The 20825-nt window shown below is 41.0% G+C and overlaps 1 protein-coding gene across 1 annotated transcript; it reads left to right on the top strand.

Annotated features, from left to right (window-relative positions):
* Positions 1–74: 74 nt before the first annotated feature.
* Positions 75–19116, top strand: AP3M1 (adaptor related protein complex 3 subunit mu 1). The gene is made up of 9 exons (XM_027860483.1): positions 75–160; positions 6846–7121; positions 7792–7963; positions 12327–12464; positions 13165–13250; positions 13688–13821; positions 14838–15045; positions 16381–16525; positions 17004–19116. Exons 2-9 carry the CDS (start codon positions 6849–6851, stop codon positions 17102–17104), a joined length of 1257 nt encoding a protein of 418 aa, XP_027716284.1. The 5' UTR covers positions 75–160; positions 6846–6848; the 3' UTR covers positions 17105–19116.
* The last annotated feature ends 1709 nt before the right edge of the window (positions 19117–20825 follow it).

Genomic DNA, 20825 nt, shown 5'->3' with positions numbered 1-20825 from the left:
TCCGAGCGCGGTGGCGGTGAAGCCCTCCCTCAGGCAATGAGCAAGACAGCCCGGACCGCGAGGTCCCCGCTGCCGCCACCGCCGCCGCAGCAGCTTCTGAGCCGGCGGCCTCCTTCCGGAACGGGTAGGGGGCTGAGCTCGGGCCGCCCGGCTCCTCGGGGTAAGTGAGGGGCCCAGCGGGGCGGCGGCCGGGGCTGGGGTCACGCGGGGCGGGGGGTCTTAGAGCCGGGGGCGGTGCCCCTCCCGCCCACTGCTTCGTCAGCGCCGCGGGGAAGGGCGGGGCGGCTCCTGCGGGACCGGGAGCTGCGGGGAAGGGCCGCGCCCCGGACAGGTGAGGGCCTTGCGGGACTCCGGCAGATCGATGCGGCCTCCGAGCCCGCCCGGCCAGGGGACGTGCTCCCTGCGATCTCTGTGCTTCACTAAACCAACCTGCAAGCGCTTATTAAGCGCCAGCTGTGTGCCAGGCACGGTGCCTGGGACACCACAACGGTGCAGAAGTCAGGCGTGCAATGGGGGACTGCGATGAGAACTGTTCTTGTTGTACGGGGTTTTAAAGCACTTAGAATACTAATTTTACGAATGAGGAAACGGGGAGGTTCGGGGACTGTTCGGAGTCACAGGAGGATTTGAACTCAGGGCCGGTGCCAGCGTTCTCTTCCCTGTGCCACCTCGCGGCTCTGCATCTATATGACGACACTTAGAGGGCAGTGGTCCGAGGGAGTCGGAGGCTGGGGCTTTCGAGGGGAGCTCCAGCGGAGTCCTGATTTGTGCTTTTCTTTGGATTCCTAGCCAGGGTCTCATTGACGTCTGCCCCGGAACTTCTGGTCCAGCAAAGGGCTCTTTCCATTGCCCTAGCGTGTCCCCCCAAAATAATATAAACCCACACACCTTACTTTTTTCAATATTTTACAGTTTCAAAACTGGCACATTATCTTGTTCGATCGGGCTGAAGTGGGAGGAGAGAACTGTTGGGGCCGCATTCCCACTTTATAGAAAGAGATACTGAGGCCCTGAAAAACTTAAGTGATTTGCCCAAAATCATGGAGCTTAGCGGGCACTAGAGCACACTTTTTCAGTGTCATACAAATATCTATAGAATAGCATTATATTATACTACACTTTAAAGCAGGTTCCGGCACAAAGTAAGCCTTTGACAAGTGCTTGACCGACTGACGGGGTGGTTGATTTGTCATGCCCTTGACAATAGCAGTGGCAGTGTGGATTTGATTATTGTTCTTGAACAAAAGATAGACGTAGAAGTGAGGGTTGAAAGGGTTGTCCATGCTGCATCAGAAGGGATGCCAGCTCTAGGAAGGACTTGAGCTCCTGGCTGATGGCTGGGTGAGATGTGAAGCTTGGTCTGAGACTGGCTAGGTATAACCTGGGTTCCAAGCAGCGCAGCCCAGCCCCAGGGCAGAGTGCCAGAGCTGAGGGGGGTCATACCAGCAGAGGAATGGAGTGCCTCTGCTCCTGATGGGGAGAATGAGGGCAGCCCTAGGGCAATTGGCCAGATGCCCTTCCTTGGATGCTAGGGTGGATGTAAAACCCTGAACTATTGCAATAGTCCCCTTTAGATCTTCCCTTCTCCTTCCCAGGACCTAAAACAGGACTACTGGAACTCACTCTTCTGCCCAGAAATCTGCCTGTGAAGTAAAAAGTTCAGTCTCTCCTACCTCAAAGGCCCACCTCCACCCCACTCCCACATGTATGATGGACAGTTCTGACACCTGACACCCGGCACCTGCTCCATTAAAACAGTGTACCTTTGTTCAGGCTATTCCTAGTACTTGGAAAGTTTTCCCCCACTTTCTTCACAAGTTGAATTCCCCCCCTCTGTTAAAAGCCTTTCCATAAAAAATGCTTTGTTCTCAAACATTACACAGTTATTATGTATTATGATAGCTGACGTGTTTTACAAAATATTTTTATATAGTTTCACTTCTTTAAAGAACCAAAAGTGTTATTATACCCATTTTACAAATGAGGAAACAGAGGCTCAGATAATTTAAGTGATTTCCCCAGGGTCAAAGTGTCAAAAGTAGGATATGGACCCTGGTTTCTTCTACATCAGAGTTCATTGTTCTTCCCGCTGTACTATCTTGCGTATTCTAGATGTCCGTTACTATTTTATCTCCTTGCTTGTAAACTCCTTGAAGCCTTTTAAATTTATCTAAACTTTACATCTTCCCTATCGTGTACATAGTGCTCTGCACACAAGTGCTTAAAATGCTGGTTTTTTTATAGCATGAGGCAGGGTATGCTAGGTGTTCTGTAAGCAGTATAAATGAACCCCATTAAGTGATTTAAGAGGGGGCCTTTGAAGTATGAGTAGGATTTTAACGAGGGTAGAGGGCTAATCTTGAGCAGAGAGAAGGGAAAGCATACATAAGGTTGTGTCAGTAGTTCTCTTTGGAAGAGTGATTGGAATATAGAGTAGAAATTGGAAAGGTAAGATCACAGGAATGTTTCATATTAGAAGGCACTGTTAGAAGGTTCGCTGACAAGTGTCAAAAATAAAATTCAAACCCAGGTCTTCGAAGTCCAATGTTTTTATTATCTGCTACTCCACACTGCAGTTTCAACATGGGACAGCATGCAGTATGACTAGCTCAGGGTCATGTAGGTGGTAGGTTGCAAGGCTGATATTTGAGTCCAGATCTTCTGAATCCATGTCTAGTGAAGTTGAACTTTAGTTTGTGGGCATTGAAAAGCCATTAAAATGATGTGATTTCAGCCTGCCTGGTCTGTAGGGAGATGGGAGGCTTGGAGACTATTTGGGAGGCTAATGCCTTAAACTTAGAAGTGGTAGCAGTTGGAATAGAAGAGGTAACTGACATTGCAAGAGGATTTTTTTTTTAATCTTCTTTTTTATTGATGTTTTATTTTAATAGAATTAAGAGAGAGGCGCAGAGAGAAATGCATACACCTAAAACTGTTAAGCAAAACAACACAAAAAAAAGCAATTGTACATCTTTATAATTTGCCATTTGTGGAAAAAAAGGGTAGGCTTTAACAGATAGTATCAGCATTGTGCCTTGTGGCTAAGTTGAGTTTTGCTGCCGTTTTTTTTCATTCATATGATTGTAGTCAATGTGTATATTTCTTTGGGGTGTGCTTTTTCTAAACTCTTGTTTATCTGAATCTTCTTAAAGGCCTCTAAATTCTTCATATTTATCTTGTACAGCGCAGTGTGTCATGACATCTTGTTCATTGTCTTTATTAGATAAGCTCTCCTTTGCCACAAGGTTATTGTACAGTATCTAATTTATAAGTGTCAACTATGTGATTTTCCCCCATAGAATCTGGGTGACTTGTCCTAGATCTTAAAGTTAGTAAAGGACAGAGTCCAAATTGAGCATTATTTCCAGGGATAAAAATTGCAAGTACCCATCAAGTTCACATAACTTATGAACTATTAACATAAACTGTTTGTGAAAGTTGCCTAAAATTGTTTTTTAAAACACCATAAATGTGAGCTCCTATTCTGTACTGTAGAATATAAGACAGAACTTTGGAAAGTTAAGCATCTGGGGAATACGTGAAGGAAGGAATCAGTAGAGAGACTTGGGGAAATCAGATGAGTTGCTAACCAATATTTTCCCTTCTGGAATAGGATATTCAGTATCACTTAATGTGAGAGATAACTGCCTAAGAAGAATGAGTGGAAAACCTAGATTTCACCTTTATAGACAGTTGGGGCTTAGACCTGCTGTTTCTACTAAGTGATACCAACTTAGCACTTCAAGAGTCTTGTTTCTGTGATGTGGTTACTCCCATTTACCAACACAGATTGTAAGCCATCACCCCTTACTATGTCATCTTCATAAGTTCTGTAACTGAAAAAATTCATTATGTACCAATCTTCTGGAGATGATCCACCTCAGACTTGGCTAGGTTCACCTTCAGATGAACATATAGTGCATCATTAGACCCCAAAATTTTCCAGCCTGGTAGGATCTGCCAAAGCTTGTGCTTTCTAACCAGAGCCCTCAAGAGCCCAGGTTTACCTCTGCACCATGACAAAGGATCAAAGTAGGCTTTGAAGAGCCTAGTTCTCCACAGAATATTTTATTGCTTATGCAGACCAGAAGAAAAATTGGCTAAGGGAAAAATAGCCAGTTACCATAGATACTCTTCACTGTGGCCATTTCACTTTAAGATTTATGGCCATCTGTCTTACAGATGTTCAGGTGGTTTCGAACATAACCTCTGGTGTTCACTAGGCTTTTTATACATTCTCCAGTAGGAATTATACTTGCAAAGTCTGACGTGGTATATCTGCTTAACCGCTCGGCATAAACCAAACAGTGGTCTTCAGATGAATCCATGCTCCTTTTGCCACAGTGCACACTAAAGAAATTCTGGAGTTTCTCAGTTTAGGGTCAGAGCTTTATCATCTCTCTCTTAGTTTAATCTTGTAGTGAAAGAATTCCTTCCTGGAAAATCTTCTAACATAAAAGCTGTTTTTATTGGCAGTTATTTAGGGTCTCTGCAGAGTACAATACAGCCAACAGTCCAGATTTATCACTGTTATCCTTAGTACTAAGTTTAAAGCATCATTCTTACCTTCTCAACTGTATTTAGTATCAAAGCCAAATTTGAACTTCTTTGACCCTGAAGAGGGTTTATTTTTTCCAGCCACATTAGAACCAAGGGAGCTCGGACATGCTTCAATGTTCAACATGATGGAGTTCTTTCCTTTAGGATAGAGGTTCTTAACCTGGGGTCTGTTGTCCTCCAAACGGTCCAGTGATAGCTTTCAGGGAGTCCATGAATATGTGTGGGGGGAAAACCCTACTTCTTTATTTTCATTAACTTACAAGTGAAATTCAGCTTTTCCTTTAATTAAAAAAAATATTCTGAGAAGAATTGCATAGGTGTCACCACACTGCCAAAGGGGTCCATAATATGGAGAAGGTTTAAGAATCTTTGCTCTGGGATTGCTTATTCCATGTGGTGGTGCTAGTGGAACACAAGTTCTCTATCAGTCTTTTCCTTCCTCTCACTCGTGACTAGTGCATATCCTCTTCTGGTCACATGTCTCTTTAACGATATCTTTTATGCCTTTTCTTATATACATTTACTCATTGCTAGTATGCCACAGTTCATTTATACCCACTTCTCCATTGCATCTGTGAGTGAACCATAATTTTGATTCTTCATATGCTGTATCCCATGCTTTGTACGCATATAGCGTCACTTGAATGTTGGTGTTAAGATTAGGTTATAACACATACAAGTAGTATAAAAATGTGGGAAGAACAATAATAATAGCAAACCAAACAACATGAGATTATAAGTTAGAGCAAACTTGGCCCCAATACCAAAGAAAAGTTGAAAACGTACTCCTTCCCTTCTTGCAGGAAGTGGGAGATTTGGTTAAGGAACACTCCATGTGATGTTAGACTTGGGTGATTTAATGATTAGTTTTGCTGGACTGTTTTTCTTTCTCTTTCTCTTTATCTTGAACAATCTAGTCTACTCTCGTCCTCTTTAAGGTCAAGTTTATTGTCCATTTTAATTATTCAAGATATACATATTGATAGAGTGGTTTATTTGGGCTAACTGTGCTGTTGCCTGATACTAATAATCAATGAATTGTCAAAGTTATCTCGTATGACATCTTTCAAGGAATCTTGTTTTTAAATTACACATGGGGTGAATACTTTGGGCCTCTTTTTTTATCTGTAAAATGAGAAATTTGGACACGAGGCCTTCCAACATCCTTTCCAGCTTGATAATTCTGTGATTTAGCATGTGTTACATCCAATGATTTTATAAAATTTATCATTCAAATGTATCTTTCATCAAGAATATTTGTTTTAAAGAAACAAAAAGTAGAAATAATCTTCAGCCAAGGTTTCCACAAGATTTTCCACAAAATTAAACCATAAACCAAAAAATTTAAACCATAAATTGTTTATTCTTGATAGAAACTCTTGACTAATTAGTTTCTGCATTAAGCTCATGTATTCTGGAGTCACTCTAGTATTTTCACACCCAAACAGAAATGTGAGACTGTATGTCAAAGCAAGCCTAAGAGAGAAACCCTCTGATTGGATCAAGTGGAAAATTTTAGCAGGTAGCTGATGTTAATCCTTTTCACTCTGCAGACATTGAAGCCACTTTACCTAATATTCCTAATGGCTAAGCCTTCTAAACTATTAGTTGCAATTATACTTAGGTATCAACATCCCATGGTCACGGAAGCTGTGATTGTTATCTGTTGAGTGTTACTTGATAATTATTCAAATTGTGCTAGGCAATATTGTTTAAGAGGAATCATTGCAAAGTGAATAGTAATGGTCCTAGAGACAGAAGGTTCATGTTCTACCTCTGAAATGTACCGTCTGTGTGACCCTGAGCAAGCTCTTTTAATGTCTCAGTGCCTCCAGAAAACTGAAGACTATAAGATACAGAAGAATTGCCAACCTTTACTGGTAGAAGGAATTTTCATGGGGAGGTCCCTATTGCAATAATATCATGAATAAGGAGCAACAAAAACAAAGTAGTATTGTTTGAATACCACAAGATTTTTGTGAATAACTTTATTCTACTTCTTGAGGCCTCAGGGCTGGGCTAGATCCATAATGTTCCTCCCGGTGCTAATATTTTGTGTTTCAACATTCAGTAATGCTCTACTAAATGACTGGACTGTTGGCCCATTCCTGAGACCTTCCTGAGACCCTTGCATTCTATTTCAAGTGGTTTCCTAGGTGGATAATTTCATATGAAATAACTGGAAAAGATAAGGGTCTGTAATGAAATTTTTCAACCAGCAAAAAGAAAGTAAACCCTCAGTAAATATCAATTAATGAGAAGAGTTTTAAACCTTTCTGCTGCAGAACATGATCCACAGTCTGTTCCTCATAAACTGTTCCGGGGACATCTTCCTGGAAAAGCATTGGAAGAGTGTTGTGAGCCAGTCTGTCTGTGACTATTTCTTTGAAGCCCAGGAAAAAGCTGCTGATGTTGAGAATGTGCCACCTGTCATCTCAACTCCTCACCACTACCTCATCAGCATCTACAGGGACAAACTTTTCTTTGTGTCCGTCATACAAACAGAGGTGCCACCACTCTTCGTCATTGAGTTTCTGCATCGAGTCGCAGACACTTTTCAGGTAGGTTATTTATTATTTATGTCCTAACTTGCTTTAGTAAGGATTTTACAGACACAGGATAGAAAGACACTTAAGTGCTGATAATGTTCTTAAGTTGTTAAGCCTCTGCTCTAGAGTCTTGTTTTACCTTCATACCTTCTGTTGGAGGCTTGGTGAGTAGTAAACCCAGGAAGACTTGGGTTCCATCCCAGTCACTTTCCATGATTTAGGCCACTGTCTAAAGCTCTTAATTTGGCAGAGAAGATGCCAACCTACACTAGTAGACAAGGTCCTCACCAAAAGCTCTGTATACCAATGGAATCGCAGGTCGAGGCCTGTGTACGAGTACGGCAAATAAGGCTGCTTACACATGTGCTTTTTAATGCTTCCCCTCCCTTCAAAAAACCCCCAGCATATTCATTGTTTATATACAAGACTTTACTTGTATATAAAATGTTATTTCAGTAAGTTTGTGAGATTTAATGGAAATTGTCTTAACTCATCTGAAAAATACTGCCAAAATAGTAATAGTGTTGAGAACAATACAGAGAATCATAACTAAAGGTGTTTCTTCTGTTTTATACTTTATTGCAGTCCTCAGACAGGGATGTGTGTTCATTAAAGTAAGCTTATCTATCAGATGTAAAATGAATTCGCTTCCCTTCATACATTATTATATACATTTTTTTAGGACTACTTTGGGGAGTGTTCAGAGGCTGCGATTAAGGATAACGTGGTCATAGTATATGAACTCTTGGAAGAAATGCTAGACAATGGATTTCCTCTGGCAACTGAATCTAACATCTTGAAAGAACTGATTAAACCACCCACAATTCTGCGCTCTGTTGTCAATTCTATTACAGGTATGGTAAGGTATTCTTCTAAAAACTATGAAATGAAAAGCCTGTTTTTAAAGAAATATACAAGAGTATTAAAGTTAAATAGGTTTTGATCAGAATAATGATCCAGTATGTGCAGCAACAGATGTAGATAATCTTTTTAGGGACAGTGGTTAACAGTAGTGGTATATTGATTCATCAAGTAGTTCAGTTCAGCATCAAAACAGTGCATGTATGTAAGGAGCTTATTTTCCTACTGACCAAATATTTTTGTTGTTTCTATTTAAAGATTTTTGAAATGTAGGATTTTATCAATTCTAGTCTCTTCCAATATTACAACACTGTTACTGTTTGCACCTTATTACAGTCCTCAGGGATTTGTGCTCATTAAAGTAAGTTTATCCATCAAAAGCAAAATGCATTTGCTTTCCTTCATACACTATTATATACATTTATTAGGACTACTTTGGGGAGACTTCAGAAGCTGAATTTAAGGATAATGTGGGTCATAGTATGTGACTTCTTAGAAGAAATGTTAGACAATGCATTTCCACCTAAGTAGTGCAGTGGTTAGAACTCTAGGCCTGGAATCAGGAAGACCTGAGTTCAAATCTGCCCTAGCTAATTCACTTAACCGCTGTCTGCCTCAGTTTTATCATCTGTAAAATGGAGGTAATACTAGCACATTCCTCTCAGGGTAGTTGTGAAGATCAAATGAAATAATATTTATAAAGTGCATAGCACAATGTCTGACACATAGCAGGTTCTTAATGTTTCCTTCCTTCATTTGTATAAAAAGCAGAACATTCTAATCTCATATAACCATATTAAATACTCACTACACTCAAATTTTTAGTGAACCTATCTATAATATTCTAGTACACTATAGTTAGCACTATAGTTTCGTCCATGCAAAGGTTGTAGTAAGAAATAAATAGGAAAATCATTGCATTCCTGAGACCTTTTAATCATATTAGAAGGTTTTATATCCGATTCATTTAACTCTTGTATCTGGATAAAAGTAGTTACATTGATTTGGAAATACTTTCAGAAAAGAATTTTGAAACCTAGATACCTCTACAAGGGTTTCATAAAGCAGCCATATGTCATGTCGAATATGCTAGCCAACTGTGAGAGTCCTTTTTTTAAGTTTTCTTGGTACCTTGGGGTAAAATTATTGTTATTTTTAAAAGTCTGGTCCTGGTCAGCCAGCAAATATTTATTAATAACCCACTATATGCAAGGCACTGTATTTGGGTCAACAAAGAAGTTTAAGGTGTAATCTCTTACCTAGAGGAGTTTAAAATCTAAGAGGCAAAACATAAACATGTTAAAATTAATTAGCAACAAGAGATTTTTAAAAATACAAAACTGCAATAGGATAGATAAATGAAAGAAAAAGCCTTTATTATGTGCTGCTAAGCCTTAACATAGTACTTGAATACATACATATACATATACTTGAAAACATATATATACAATACAGATCAAAACAAATACATCACACAAATACAAAAAGAGGGAGCTTATATTCTGATAACATAAAAAGTCTTAGAGAAATGTCTCCAAGTGTTCCCTCTGTGTCTCATTTTCACTATGTGACCAACCTACCTCCTTTTCCTAGAGTAACATCACTCATTAACATTGAGCATATGTATTGATTAGTGAATTCTCTAGGCAGCTTAACACCCACAGTGGATATTTCCATTACCCTTTGGATTATCTATAATGTCAATTATTCTGGGATTTTGTTGTTTATTTTTATAGCATCACTAATTGGCATTAAAGGTGTACTTTTGTAGCATGGACAGTTATATGGCACAGTGGACAGTCTGGAAGACTCATCTTTGTGAGTTCAAATCTGGCCTCAGACACTTACTAGCTGTGTGACCCTGAGCAAGTCACTTCACCCTGTTTGCCTCAGTTTCCTCATCTGTAAAATGAACTGGAGAAGGAAATGGCAACCCACTCCAGTGTCTTCATTAAGAAAACCCCAAATCGGGTCACAAAGAGTCAGATACAACTGAAGTGACTGAAGAACAACCAGCTTGGTAGTATGAACAGTCTGGGAGTCATTGAAAGCTGTGTGTGCACTCGAGTCTGTGGGTGGGTGGGTGAGGAATCCAGCATCATTTCTTCCTCTGTTCTAGGACCAGTTCATTATCCATCTGTAGCACTTATCTAAGATACATATATTGATAAACTAATTTAATAGGCTGTGTCCAGTTGCATGTCACAGTCTGAACAGCATGAGTTTTATCTTTGTTTCTCAAGTGTAGACAGAGCAGAATCTTTTGCTTTATTTTCACTGAGGCATCTTTGTAAGGTTCTCAGTTCTCAGTGTAAGTACTATTATGTCACTGGCAAATAGGGGCATTTGGAGACCCTCACCACCAGAAGAAAATCCTTGTTTTGTTTGGGCTGTACAAAGGATCTTCCATGACCTCAGGGGAATACAGTTGTCCCATTTCCTTGTCCAGCACCTCCCATGAGCTCTGTACTCAAGAGGAGGGCTGAGCAAAGCTGGCACTGTGGTCATCACAGAGCCTGTGGTAATGTGACTATTCCCATAAGATAGACCTTGTCTGAGGAGAACCTTCTTTACAGTGGCAGTTTGCTCTTTGGGTTCAAATTCTTTTTAAAAATCAATTACACAGCAAGATCTTAGAATTTATACTTATCGTTGTGTGACTGTAGAGACTTAGTGATTCTCTAGAGAAAATGGCCTTTTGAGGGGCAGCTGAGTGGCGCAGTAGATGGCAATCCAGCCTTGGAATCAGGAGGACCTGAGTTCAAATGTGACCTCAGACACATGACACTTACTAGCTGTGTGACCCTGGGCAAGTCACTTAAACCTGATTGCCTTGCAAAAAAAAAAAAAGAGAGAAAGAAAAGAGAATGGACCCAAATTTTGAGTATCTCTTCATCAGAAGCAGCATTGTGGAGTGCTGAGTCTGGAGTCAGGAGAGGTTCAAATGATCTCACTCACTCATACTGGCCATGTAAGTGCCCCTAGACAAACCACTTTTTTTTTTGTTTTTATGAAGCAATGTTAGACTGAATGTGAACCAGATAGCTTAATTAGCTTTAGCTCCTGAATACACAGAAAACAGCACTGATCCAGAGACTCTGCAAATTGTCATCACTAAAAAAATAAAGAAAAATATATTTCAAACTCCATGTCAGCTAGCTAGTGATTAAATGTCACATTGCCAACAGCAATACTTTAAACTATCAGGATGTTGTTGTGGTTCAGTTGTTTCAGCCACATCATGACCCCATTTGGGGTTTTCTTGGCAGACATACTAGGGGGGTTTGCCATTTCCTTCTCCAGCTCATTTGACAGATGAGGAAACTGAGGCAAACAGGGTTAAGTGACTTGCCCAGGGTCATGCAGCGAGTAAGTGTCTGAGGCCAGATTTGAACTCAGGAAGATGAGTTTTCCTGACTCCAGGACTAGCACTCTATCCACTGCACCACCTAGCTGCCAGATCAAAATTACTGAGGGCTTTAAAGGATCACAACAACCCTGGGAGATAAATATGAATGGATTCATTTTGCAAATGAAGAACCTGAGGCTGGGATTGACTTAGAATCATAGAATGCTAATGACCTTCAGAGACCCCTATTTCCACTTCCATTTTGTAGGTGAGGAAACTGAGACTGAGAGGCAAGGTGATATCCATACTAAGCATCAGGGGGATTTTGCTCCAGGTCTCTCGATTCCTAGTTCTCTTTTCATTCCACCACACTCCTTCTCTCGAAGGACACCTACATCCTCACACTCATGTGCCTGGATTGATTTTAAGGGGCAGGGAGGGATGGCAAAAGAGTATTATTCCTTTTTTGACCTTGCCTGGGGCTCTGCCTGCCTGTGTCCCTGGTGGTATTGGCCCTAATACCAAAGAGCCTTGTTATCATTTGATTCTCAGTGAAGACACTTCACTGACTTCACAAGTACTGACACTTCAGTACTTTCTATAAAGTATTGAAACAACCAGCCCCTTCTTCTGTCCATGGCAGTAGGCTGAAGTTTTGTTTAGCTCCTGGAATCAGGTTAGGGTACTGTTAACGATCAGGAAGCAGGAGATAAAGTAAAGGAATACAACCTGGTTTGGCAGGGGGCAGAGGACCACATGGCCTATTTTCTGCTCTCTCAAAATTTGGTCGTGCCACCGTGGATATTTTCAACAGTTATCCTGAAAACTCCCATTGTTTCTTCCCCAGCTCATGAGGCCACACATGCATGGTGCGCACACGTAGACATATCTGAGGATTAAACATTAAGTATATGTTCTGTTAATAGTTTTTTGTGAACTAAGCTAGAGAAAGGTTTTTCTGGTGATAGTTCTATGCAGGTATTTTTAACCTTCTCTCCGATTTCCAGGCAGTAGTAATGTTGGGGACACACTTCCCACAGGACAGCTTTCCAACATCCCATGGCGTCGTGCAGGTGTGAAATACACAAACAATGAAGCTTACTTTGATGTAATTGAAGAAATAGATGCAATTATAGACAAATCAGGTAGGTGCCTCTGAACTTATGTAGGGGGAAAATAAAGCAGTTGATAAAAGGGGAGTGCAGAGTTGAGATGCCCCAGGTTATCTGGTAAAAGGCATTGACTTTATTTTAATGATTTTTTTGAAAATCAGTTCTTATTTTATTAGAATTCTACTTTAATTTCAGTGAACCATTAGTTAAAAGCTATTGAGAACGTGTAATTGAGTGACTAACTTTTTAGCATCAATATGACCCTGTCCCTCCCTATTCTCCATAGTGTTCCTGAGGTCTCTCTTCTACATTTCTCAGATTTTTTAAAAAGGCTACTTATTATGATACCTTCATACTTTGTGACCGTTTTCCTCATGAAGTGATAGAAGTGTAACCCATTCTATTAGGAGACTGGTTCTGAAGATGATTTGTAACCCCTGTGTAGAACAGCCCTACAGAATGGTTTGATGGTGAAATAAAATGATGGGTATGATATTTCTCAGAAACATTAGCTTCCAAGACAGGTTGGGAAAAGGCCCTGGCATTCAGGAAACTAAGGTCAGGTAATCAGTCTTCTTTTCATTAATCTGTTTATTGAGGTGCGAAGCTTTCATTTAGCCTGACACCCAAGGGTATCTTCAGTTACTCTAGATACGTCGATATACCCAGCATAGACCCAGATTCAAAGGATCTTAGCAAAACTGTGCTGTTTAGTCTGTTTCCCTTGCTTTAGGTTCCACAGTCTTTGCAGAAATTCAAGGGGTCATTGATGCTTGCATTAAACTTTCTGGAATGCCTGATCTCTCCCTTTCCTTCATGGTAAGTTTTATTTTCCTTCTCCAAAGTCTCGTGTCCTTGGCAAGCAGTCCTCATGTACCAGAATGACCATGTGAAATAAGAAATACTGAGAGTGGTTCCCAGGTCCTGGCTGGCAGCAGTAATTACAAATGTTATCTCACTGAAATAATGCTGGAGCAGGTCCTCAGAAAGTAATTCCCTGCCTGGTTACTAGGCCTTTAAGGAAAAGGTTCTGGGAATTTTAGACATAGTTGAAGTTGGCTGCTAAACCCCACAGGATTTTTTAGAAGTGTCATTTTCACTGTTTAATAATAATTTTGCATTACTATTTATTAAAGATGTTTAATGTATTTAATTACTTACAACCACTTAATTTTTTCAGTTCTCCCCAAGATGTGTCCTTGTATTTTCGTCTATAGAAATGAATGGATATAAATCTCTTTTTGTTTTTCATGTAGAACCCAAGGCTTCTTGATGATGTCAGCTTCCACCCCTGCATTCGTTTCAAACGCTGGGAGTCAGAAAGAGTCCTGTCATTTATTCCTCCAGATGGAAACTTCCGACTCATTTCCTACCGTGTCAGCTCACAAAAGTATGTTTTTTTATGTGTATGTTTTTTGTTTTTTCAGGCAGTTGGGGTTAAGTGACTTGCCCAGGATCACACAGCTAGTAAGTGTCAAGTATTTGGTCTGAGGCTGGATTTGAACTCAGGTCCTCCTGACTCCAGGGCCGGTGCTCTATCCACTGTGCCACCTAGCTGCCCCAAAAGTATGTTGTTTTTACAAGCATTATATGCATACTAATCTGCCTGGGTTGAACTCATTTTTGTTTCAGTCTGCTGGTTGATATTTTGCCTTAAAAGATTCCTTTTACCTGTCCCCTTTGAGTAAGCTGGCAGCAAGACAAAAAAAAAGAAAAAAAAAACCAGAAAGATGAGTTTTCATCAAGAGCAAAAGCAAGAGAAGATAGGCCTTTCTAAAAGTCTGTAGATGAGCATCAGCAGTTCTAACTGTACACCAGGCAGAGGGAGATCCTGAGGGTCTTCCCTCCATCCCTTAGCATCTTTTCCCATTCTGTGGGCTAATAGCAGCAGGAAGGATTCCCTGAAGTGTCTCCAAAGAGACTTTGGTGAACACACTTCCCAGTATTTTTCTCTGTGCTAAGTTTGAGATTAAATATTTTGAGATAATGTTTTTGGTAATTTGTTCGTTCAGGGATTCCTTCCCTGAAAGTAGCAGAAGTTATCTGAGAAACATCAGGACAGAGCTTACTAGCAGGGACTTGCCTGTTCCATAAAGGGAGAACTTTTACATTTAGAATCCTAAGGACTCACTGTGGCATCTACATGTCCTTGAACTGGAGGGGGTGGGGGGTGGGGGTGTGAATTGTCCCAGCTTGCTGGGCTTGTTCTTGGCTCTTATCTCCCAAAGTGGTACCCCACACTGCCGTACAAGGGCAGCTGCCATTCTAACTATCCCATTTCATAGATGAGGAAGTCGGGGTTCTGGGAGTTAGTGGTCCTCCAGTGGGTGGCAGAGGAGGGTCTCTTTCATGTGTGTTTTGTGACCACATAATCAATCTCTCTTACCCACCTCCTTCCACCTCTAGTTTAGTGGCAATTCCAGTGTATGTGAAACATAACATCAGCTTTAAGGAGAACAGCTCTTGTGGCAGATTTGACATTACAATTGGACCAAAGCAGAACATGGGGAAAACCATTGAAGGCATCACAGTGACTGTTCACATGCCCAAAGTCGTACTGAACATGAACTTAACTGCTACACAAGGCAGCTATACATTTGATCCCGTCACTAAGGTAAGGTGCTTCTCTGTAATTCGTCCGTAGCCAAGAGTAATTGGGCAGTCAGTTGTTTTCTATTGGCAAGGTCTTCTTCCAATCTCAACTTCTCATTCATTAAGATGAGTTCTTTGGCCTCTGCGTAAGCTGAGAATGCTGCTGTCCACAAAAGCTTCCAAGCAGAAAAAAAGGTGCTTGTCTGACTGGACTCTTTCGGGAACTAGTGGGGAATCCATGCTTGTTTATTTTTTAGGGTATTTTTGCTTGAATTTGTGACCATTTTCAAAGTAGCTAATATCTACCTATCTATAATAGTCTTATAACAAAATCTGTTCACAGAAAGGAGAGAAAACCTTGGTCGTCATTAGCAAAATCCAATCTGAACTTTATTCCTTTACTACTTGTTGATGAAAACTGAGTTAGTAAATGCAGAAGAGAAATAGGAATGTGACTGTATCTTCTTTCAGGCGATTTCTTACAATTCCAGTTTTTCACTAAATGAATCTCTGGCTACAGCAGCCATCGTAGCTTAGAAACAGAAATATGCCCATTTCCAGAAAGCTGTGAGGAAGCATATTATTCCTCCTTCAAGGCCAGAGTACATGTTGTACCTTGCAGCTGCTTGGCAGAAAGAGGAATTGGGGAGCCAGAAAGGAGGTGCAGAGCTGAAGAAAGGGCAAAGGTACAGCTGAGCTTTATCAGGAAGTTGAGCTGGTCCTTAGACAAAATGCCTTGACCATTTGACCACCCTTTGACTCCCTGGATTTCTTGCATTCACTAGATTAAAATAATGAACGCAAAAGCCACACTTTTAAGATGTAAAAGTTCTGTGTAAATATAAGGTGTGATAATTCATTACGGTCCCTTTTTGTATCAGTATCCACAGAATATGCTTTTCTTCCTCTCTTAAGATATAAAGCCCCTTCTCATCGTATAAATGTGTTTTTGGTGAAAGGTTTTCATATGAGTAACAGGAAATATAAAAATGATTCACCACCCCTTGTTATTTATGAGGAGTCTGGTCCTTTTCAGTAGTTTAGTCAGTGAGCTGCCAGCCTTGAAGATAGGAGTGAATTAGGAGGACTTAAAGATGACAGATGCTAAGTCCCTCATTGTACAGATGAACCAACTAGGCCTCAGACCTTGGGACTTGTTTAAAGACTTCTAGCTGCTTGTGACTGAGCCAGGTCTAGAATCCAGGTTTCCTGAGTTCCAGTCCAATTTTCCATCCCCTGCATCGTACTTCAGAGAACGTACACCCTTGTATAGAGGAGGCTTATGGCATTATTACTTTGACTTCAGAATACCTCTCATTAATGCATGGCTATTGTATTTTGGTTTTCATTTAATAAGGTATTAACATGGGATGTTGGCAAGATTACCCCCCAGAAGCTCCCGAGTCTTAAAGGATTGGTGAATTTACAGTCTGGAGCCCCCAAACCCGAAGAAAATCCAAGCCTCAACATTCAGTTCAAGATTCAGCAACTTGCTATTTCAGGTTAGGATATTACATTGAGTTGTCCTGTGTTTTGGGGAAGGTGAGAGGTGCTGAGATGGCTGTCTCCAGAAAGTGGCACCATTCAATTTTTCTTTAAGTTAAACTATAAACCATAATTTTTCATGTACCACTGATAAGTAGCAACACCTCTATTAGCAAAGCAATTTTTCTTTGGAGGACTATGGCAATAATTGACCTGTCCATGTTGCTCGAGCACGTAACCCTAAATGCTGTCCATATTGCTCAAGCACCTTTATAATAAGTAAGCAAATAACATACTTCTTGAAACCCTATCTGTGGTGTGAGTGAATAACAAATGCCCAGTTGAGGTTGCATCATCTTTGTGGGGCAGGTGCGGTTTGTTTGGTTAAACCTCAAAAACTACTATTCGGCATTTATTTCATGCTGCACATTTATGCAGATGGAATGCTGATGTGATAGTCATTCTCTTTTCCTTCCCCTCTTCCTCTTCACACAGGCTTGAAAGTAAATCGCCTTGACATGTATGGAGAGAAATATAAGCCATTTAAAGGAGTCAAATACATCACAAAAGCTGGAAAATTCCAAGTGAGGACATGAGAAGAGGCCATAAATCCCACAAGATCATTGTCTGTTTTCCAAGTGTCATTACAATCTGCTGCTTAGTGACTTAGGTTGCTGTTAGGTACCAAGTGGGTGGGAAATACTCATTATTTACAGCATTTGTATAGAGCACCTTCTCTTAAAAAAAAAAAAATGGTAGCTTAGTGGTTGGAATAGATTTCTTAAACAGCTTTAAGCTAAGGAACTCTTTTCTAATGACTTAGCTTATTTTTAACCTTGTCATTGAGGAATGTTTCTGAGCCAACAAGCAAACAACGCTTGTTTCCACAGCACAGAACAACGGTTGGAGGCTACACTCAGCAGCGCAAAGGCAGGCAGGCGTTCACCCTTGGACCTCCCTGCCTTCTGGTCCTGACCTTGGCGTGCGGGAGGCATGAGAATCCCAGGGCAGTAGCCAGACTGTGTTGTCACGTGATAGCTGTAGCCAAATGATGTCCTCACTGATCTTGATCCTCCCCAATCAGTCTCCTCCCTCCCCAAACAGTTTACAGCAGACTGCCTCTTCAAGTGTTTGCCTTACTCAGCTTTTCACTTGTGCCATTAAGCAAGCATGGTAGCAAAGGACCTTCCCATACAACCCTGGTGGGGAGCACGACCGCTTCATTTTCACAATACTGGGTTTTGTATTTTTATAAAGGAACTTTTTATGTAAAGCTCAGACTTTGATTTACAGGGACCTTGCTGCAGTAAATGCCACCTGAATTATGTAGCCCATGAATTATGGGCTACAGATTCAGCTCTTAGCACAGCAGAAATCATTTATATTAAAGGGGACAAATGCTTTAGTGAGAATCCAAGGGAACACTACTTAAAGCAAGCACAAAATTTTGAGCTTCTGAGCAAACTTAATAACTAAAAACTAAATAGCAACAGAGAACTCAAATCGTAAAGTTTGTCATTCTGCATATTTCCTAAGTCTTAGCAGAACAGCCCTTTTGCCAGAGTTAACCTTGAATGCCTCATGTCCACCACATCAAGTTCCTTCCTGAAAATATGGAAATTGTCAAGGAAGAAGTTACACTTCTTTATTCTATTTATTTAGCTTATTTTGCTGAGATTACAGTCTTTGTGCAATAACATACCTGGGTTGATGGGGTTGACATCCCAGACTGCTGAAGGCCACGTAGTTTTGTGCAACAACAAAGGTTTAAAGACCCAAACATGTTTTATTAAATGTGAAGGAAGAGGAAGTTTTGGGCGCTGAGGTCTCCTTGCTTGTTTTTCACATGTTGCTAGTCAAATTACATATGAATCGGGCCACACCTCACTTTGGATTCTTTTGTCTCTCTGCCCCGTTTCCCTACTCTGTCAGCGGCAGTCTTAGCCCTTTTTAATAGTACTTTTGTCACTCAGCCTCTCGGGATAGGAGTTGACTCACACTGTTCAGCAACATGCAGCTATTTCCCCTTGTCTTCAAGGCCCTCTGGGGGCAAGTCTGTTCATATTACCAACCTGACTTTCAACCCAAAAGTAGGCAGATAGCTAGAAAAGGGAATGGCACATAGATGCTAGGTCAGACTGGACACATCTTTATATTTCATTTAAATTTCTAGGGTGATTACAATACTGCCAAACCATAATTATCTGCTTACTATGTCTAAGATTATCTCAATTCAGTTGCCTCTTCAAGCTTTTCTTTCCAGTGATCCCTCAACCCTCTGCACTCTTTCTATCCCTTGTCAGAGTCCCGTAATTGGACTCCTATCTGCCATTGGAATCCTTCATTCCAACCAGTTTCCATCTTCTGTAACTTGGAACTAGGCATTTTTCTTCCTGTGATGTCTCTTGCATAGAATGCCATGGTATGCAAGCAGTTTCCTTGCTTCCAGAAGTTTCTTCTGCCAGCCTTTTCCCTTGTGAACTCTTTTGCTTTATTCAATTACTGTATTATTTGGTAGAATTAGAGAAAACTCTTCAGGTGGAGGATCTGATTCCTACGTATCTCGCCAGTCCTGGCTGCACTATTAATAAAGAGATGAAAGCAACGAGATGACTGTGCAGACTGATTCCATTGATTGAACTTTTCAGATGTGCAAGGCTTCAGGGTTAGCTTTGCTCTGAACTCGATTACGTTTCACATCCACTCTTCAGAGGAGTTGTCAATCTGAACTGCACGTCCCCTCCTGCCCAATTCTCATTAGCCAGTACCAGTTCAGGACATGTCAACAGCCATGCATGTGATCTCTCCTAAAAACAAGTGTCACCTTTCTGACCGCAGATATTTGAGTAGTGGAAGGTAATCAAAGCCACTCTTCCCACAAAACACAAAGCCCTCTTCAGAGCTTAATAATATCACTTAGATTTCTGAAGTACATTGTTCAAACCGAGCCAAAAATATTCCATTTTCTGATATTTGTAAAGGAGTGTGTCCTGAGAACAAATCATGGGTTGGCTCTTTATAGTTAGTATATAGATTTTTTTTTTCCCCTAACAGAGATTTCAACATATTTCAGAGTTAGCTTCCCAACTTCCCAGAAAGCTTGGTTTGCTGTGTACGCTCCTGTGATACTCTAGGGTAATCTGGACAGACAGCTCTGATTAGATAGATACAGGCAACAGGTTGGTTTAGCAAAGCAACCAAACCACACCTCCAGCTCAGAAAGTAAAGTAAAAGTAAAGAAATCCTTTCTGCTTTCATTGAGCTGAGTTGGTAGCATCAAAACCACAGAATTAGAAATGAATGAAAGGCACCTTCAGGATCCTCTAGTCCAACCCCCTGGTCCAGATGAATTCCAGGCCCAGAGTTTGGAAAGGGCTAAATGCAGAAGTCGGCATGGGGAGCAGAGAAGACACAAATAACCTCACAGGAAGGTATCCTCATTTCATCATCAAGAGCCTAACCTAGACTGGCTTTTCTAGGCATTCTTCTCAACATTAGACGCATTGGTGGGAAAGGCATTCTGGTCAGGTGAAAGGGCTGGAGTCCCAAGTTGGGGGGGGTGGGGGAGCTTGTTTCTGCTGTTTTACAAGGAATTGAGGATTCCTCCAAGAGTAGCCCCAGCCTACATACCCTGGAGGAGGTTGGAGGTCAGCCCTGTCAGCTCCAAGCAAGTCTGAAAGCAAGGCACAACATGGAGGCAAATAGGTAGTGCAGATTTGGTGGCATCAAATAGTACAGGAATATGGCTCTGGAGGGGGAGACTTGAGTCAGAAGAGACAGGCAGGGTTAAAAAGAGATGGGAGGAGTGACGTATACCAAGAAGGTGTGATGTGGGGGAAGTTCTAGGAGCGGCAAAGGATGACACAGAGCATAGGAGATGGTCAACAGAGGAGAGTACCAATGTGGTTTTGTCACATATACCTCAGACCACCTGGGCAGAAAGGAAAGAGAAGGGCTGGAGAAACAAATTACAAGCCTGATACATGATAGAGGAGTAATGAACAATTTCCATTATTCACGTATCTAACTTCTTGATTTGTTTTAGGGATGATTTCATCTTCACAAAGTGGAGGGGCCAACAAAGGGAAAATCTGTTCTAGATCTAATTCTCACTCCTTTTTGGTAACACATGGAGTAGGTAATATAATTATATGGATTTCTAACTGGTTGGAAGGCCAGACTCAAAAAGTAGTCATTGATGGCAGAAGGCCTCCAGTGGAGTACCTCAGGGATTTGTAGTTGATCCTGTGTTTTTAGCATTTTTCTCAATAACTTGGATAAAGCCATGAATGATATTCTTATGAAATTTGCAGACAG

This window comes from Vombatus ursinus, unplaced genomic scaffold (assembly GCF_900497805.2).
Source record: "Vombatus ursinus unplaced genomic scaffold, bare-nosed wombat genome assembly UNPS02000749.1, whole genome shotgun sequence".
NCBI lineage: Eukaryota > Metazoa > Chordata > Mammalia > Diprotodontia > Vombatidae > Vombatus > Vombatus ursinus.
Note: the sequence above shows the minus strand (reverse complement) of the source record. Positions and strands in the feature narration are given on the sequence as shown.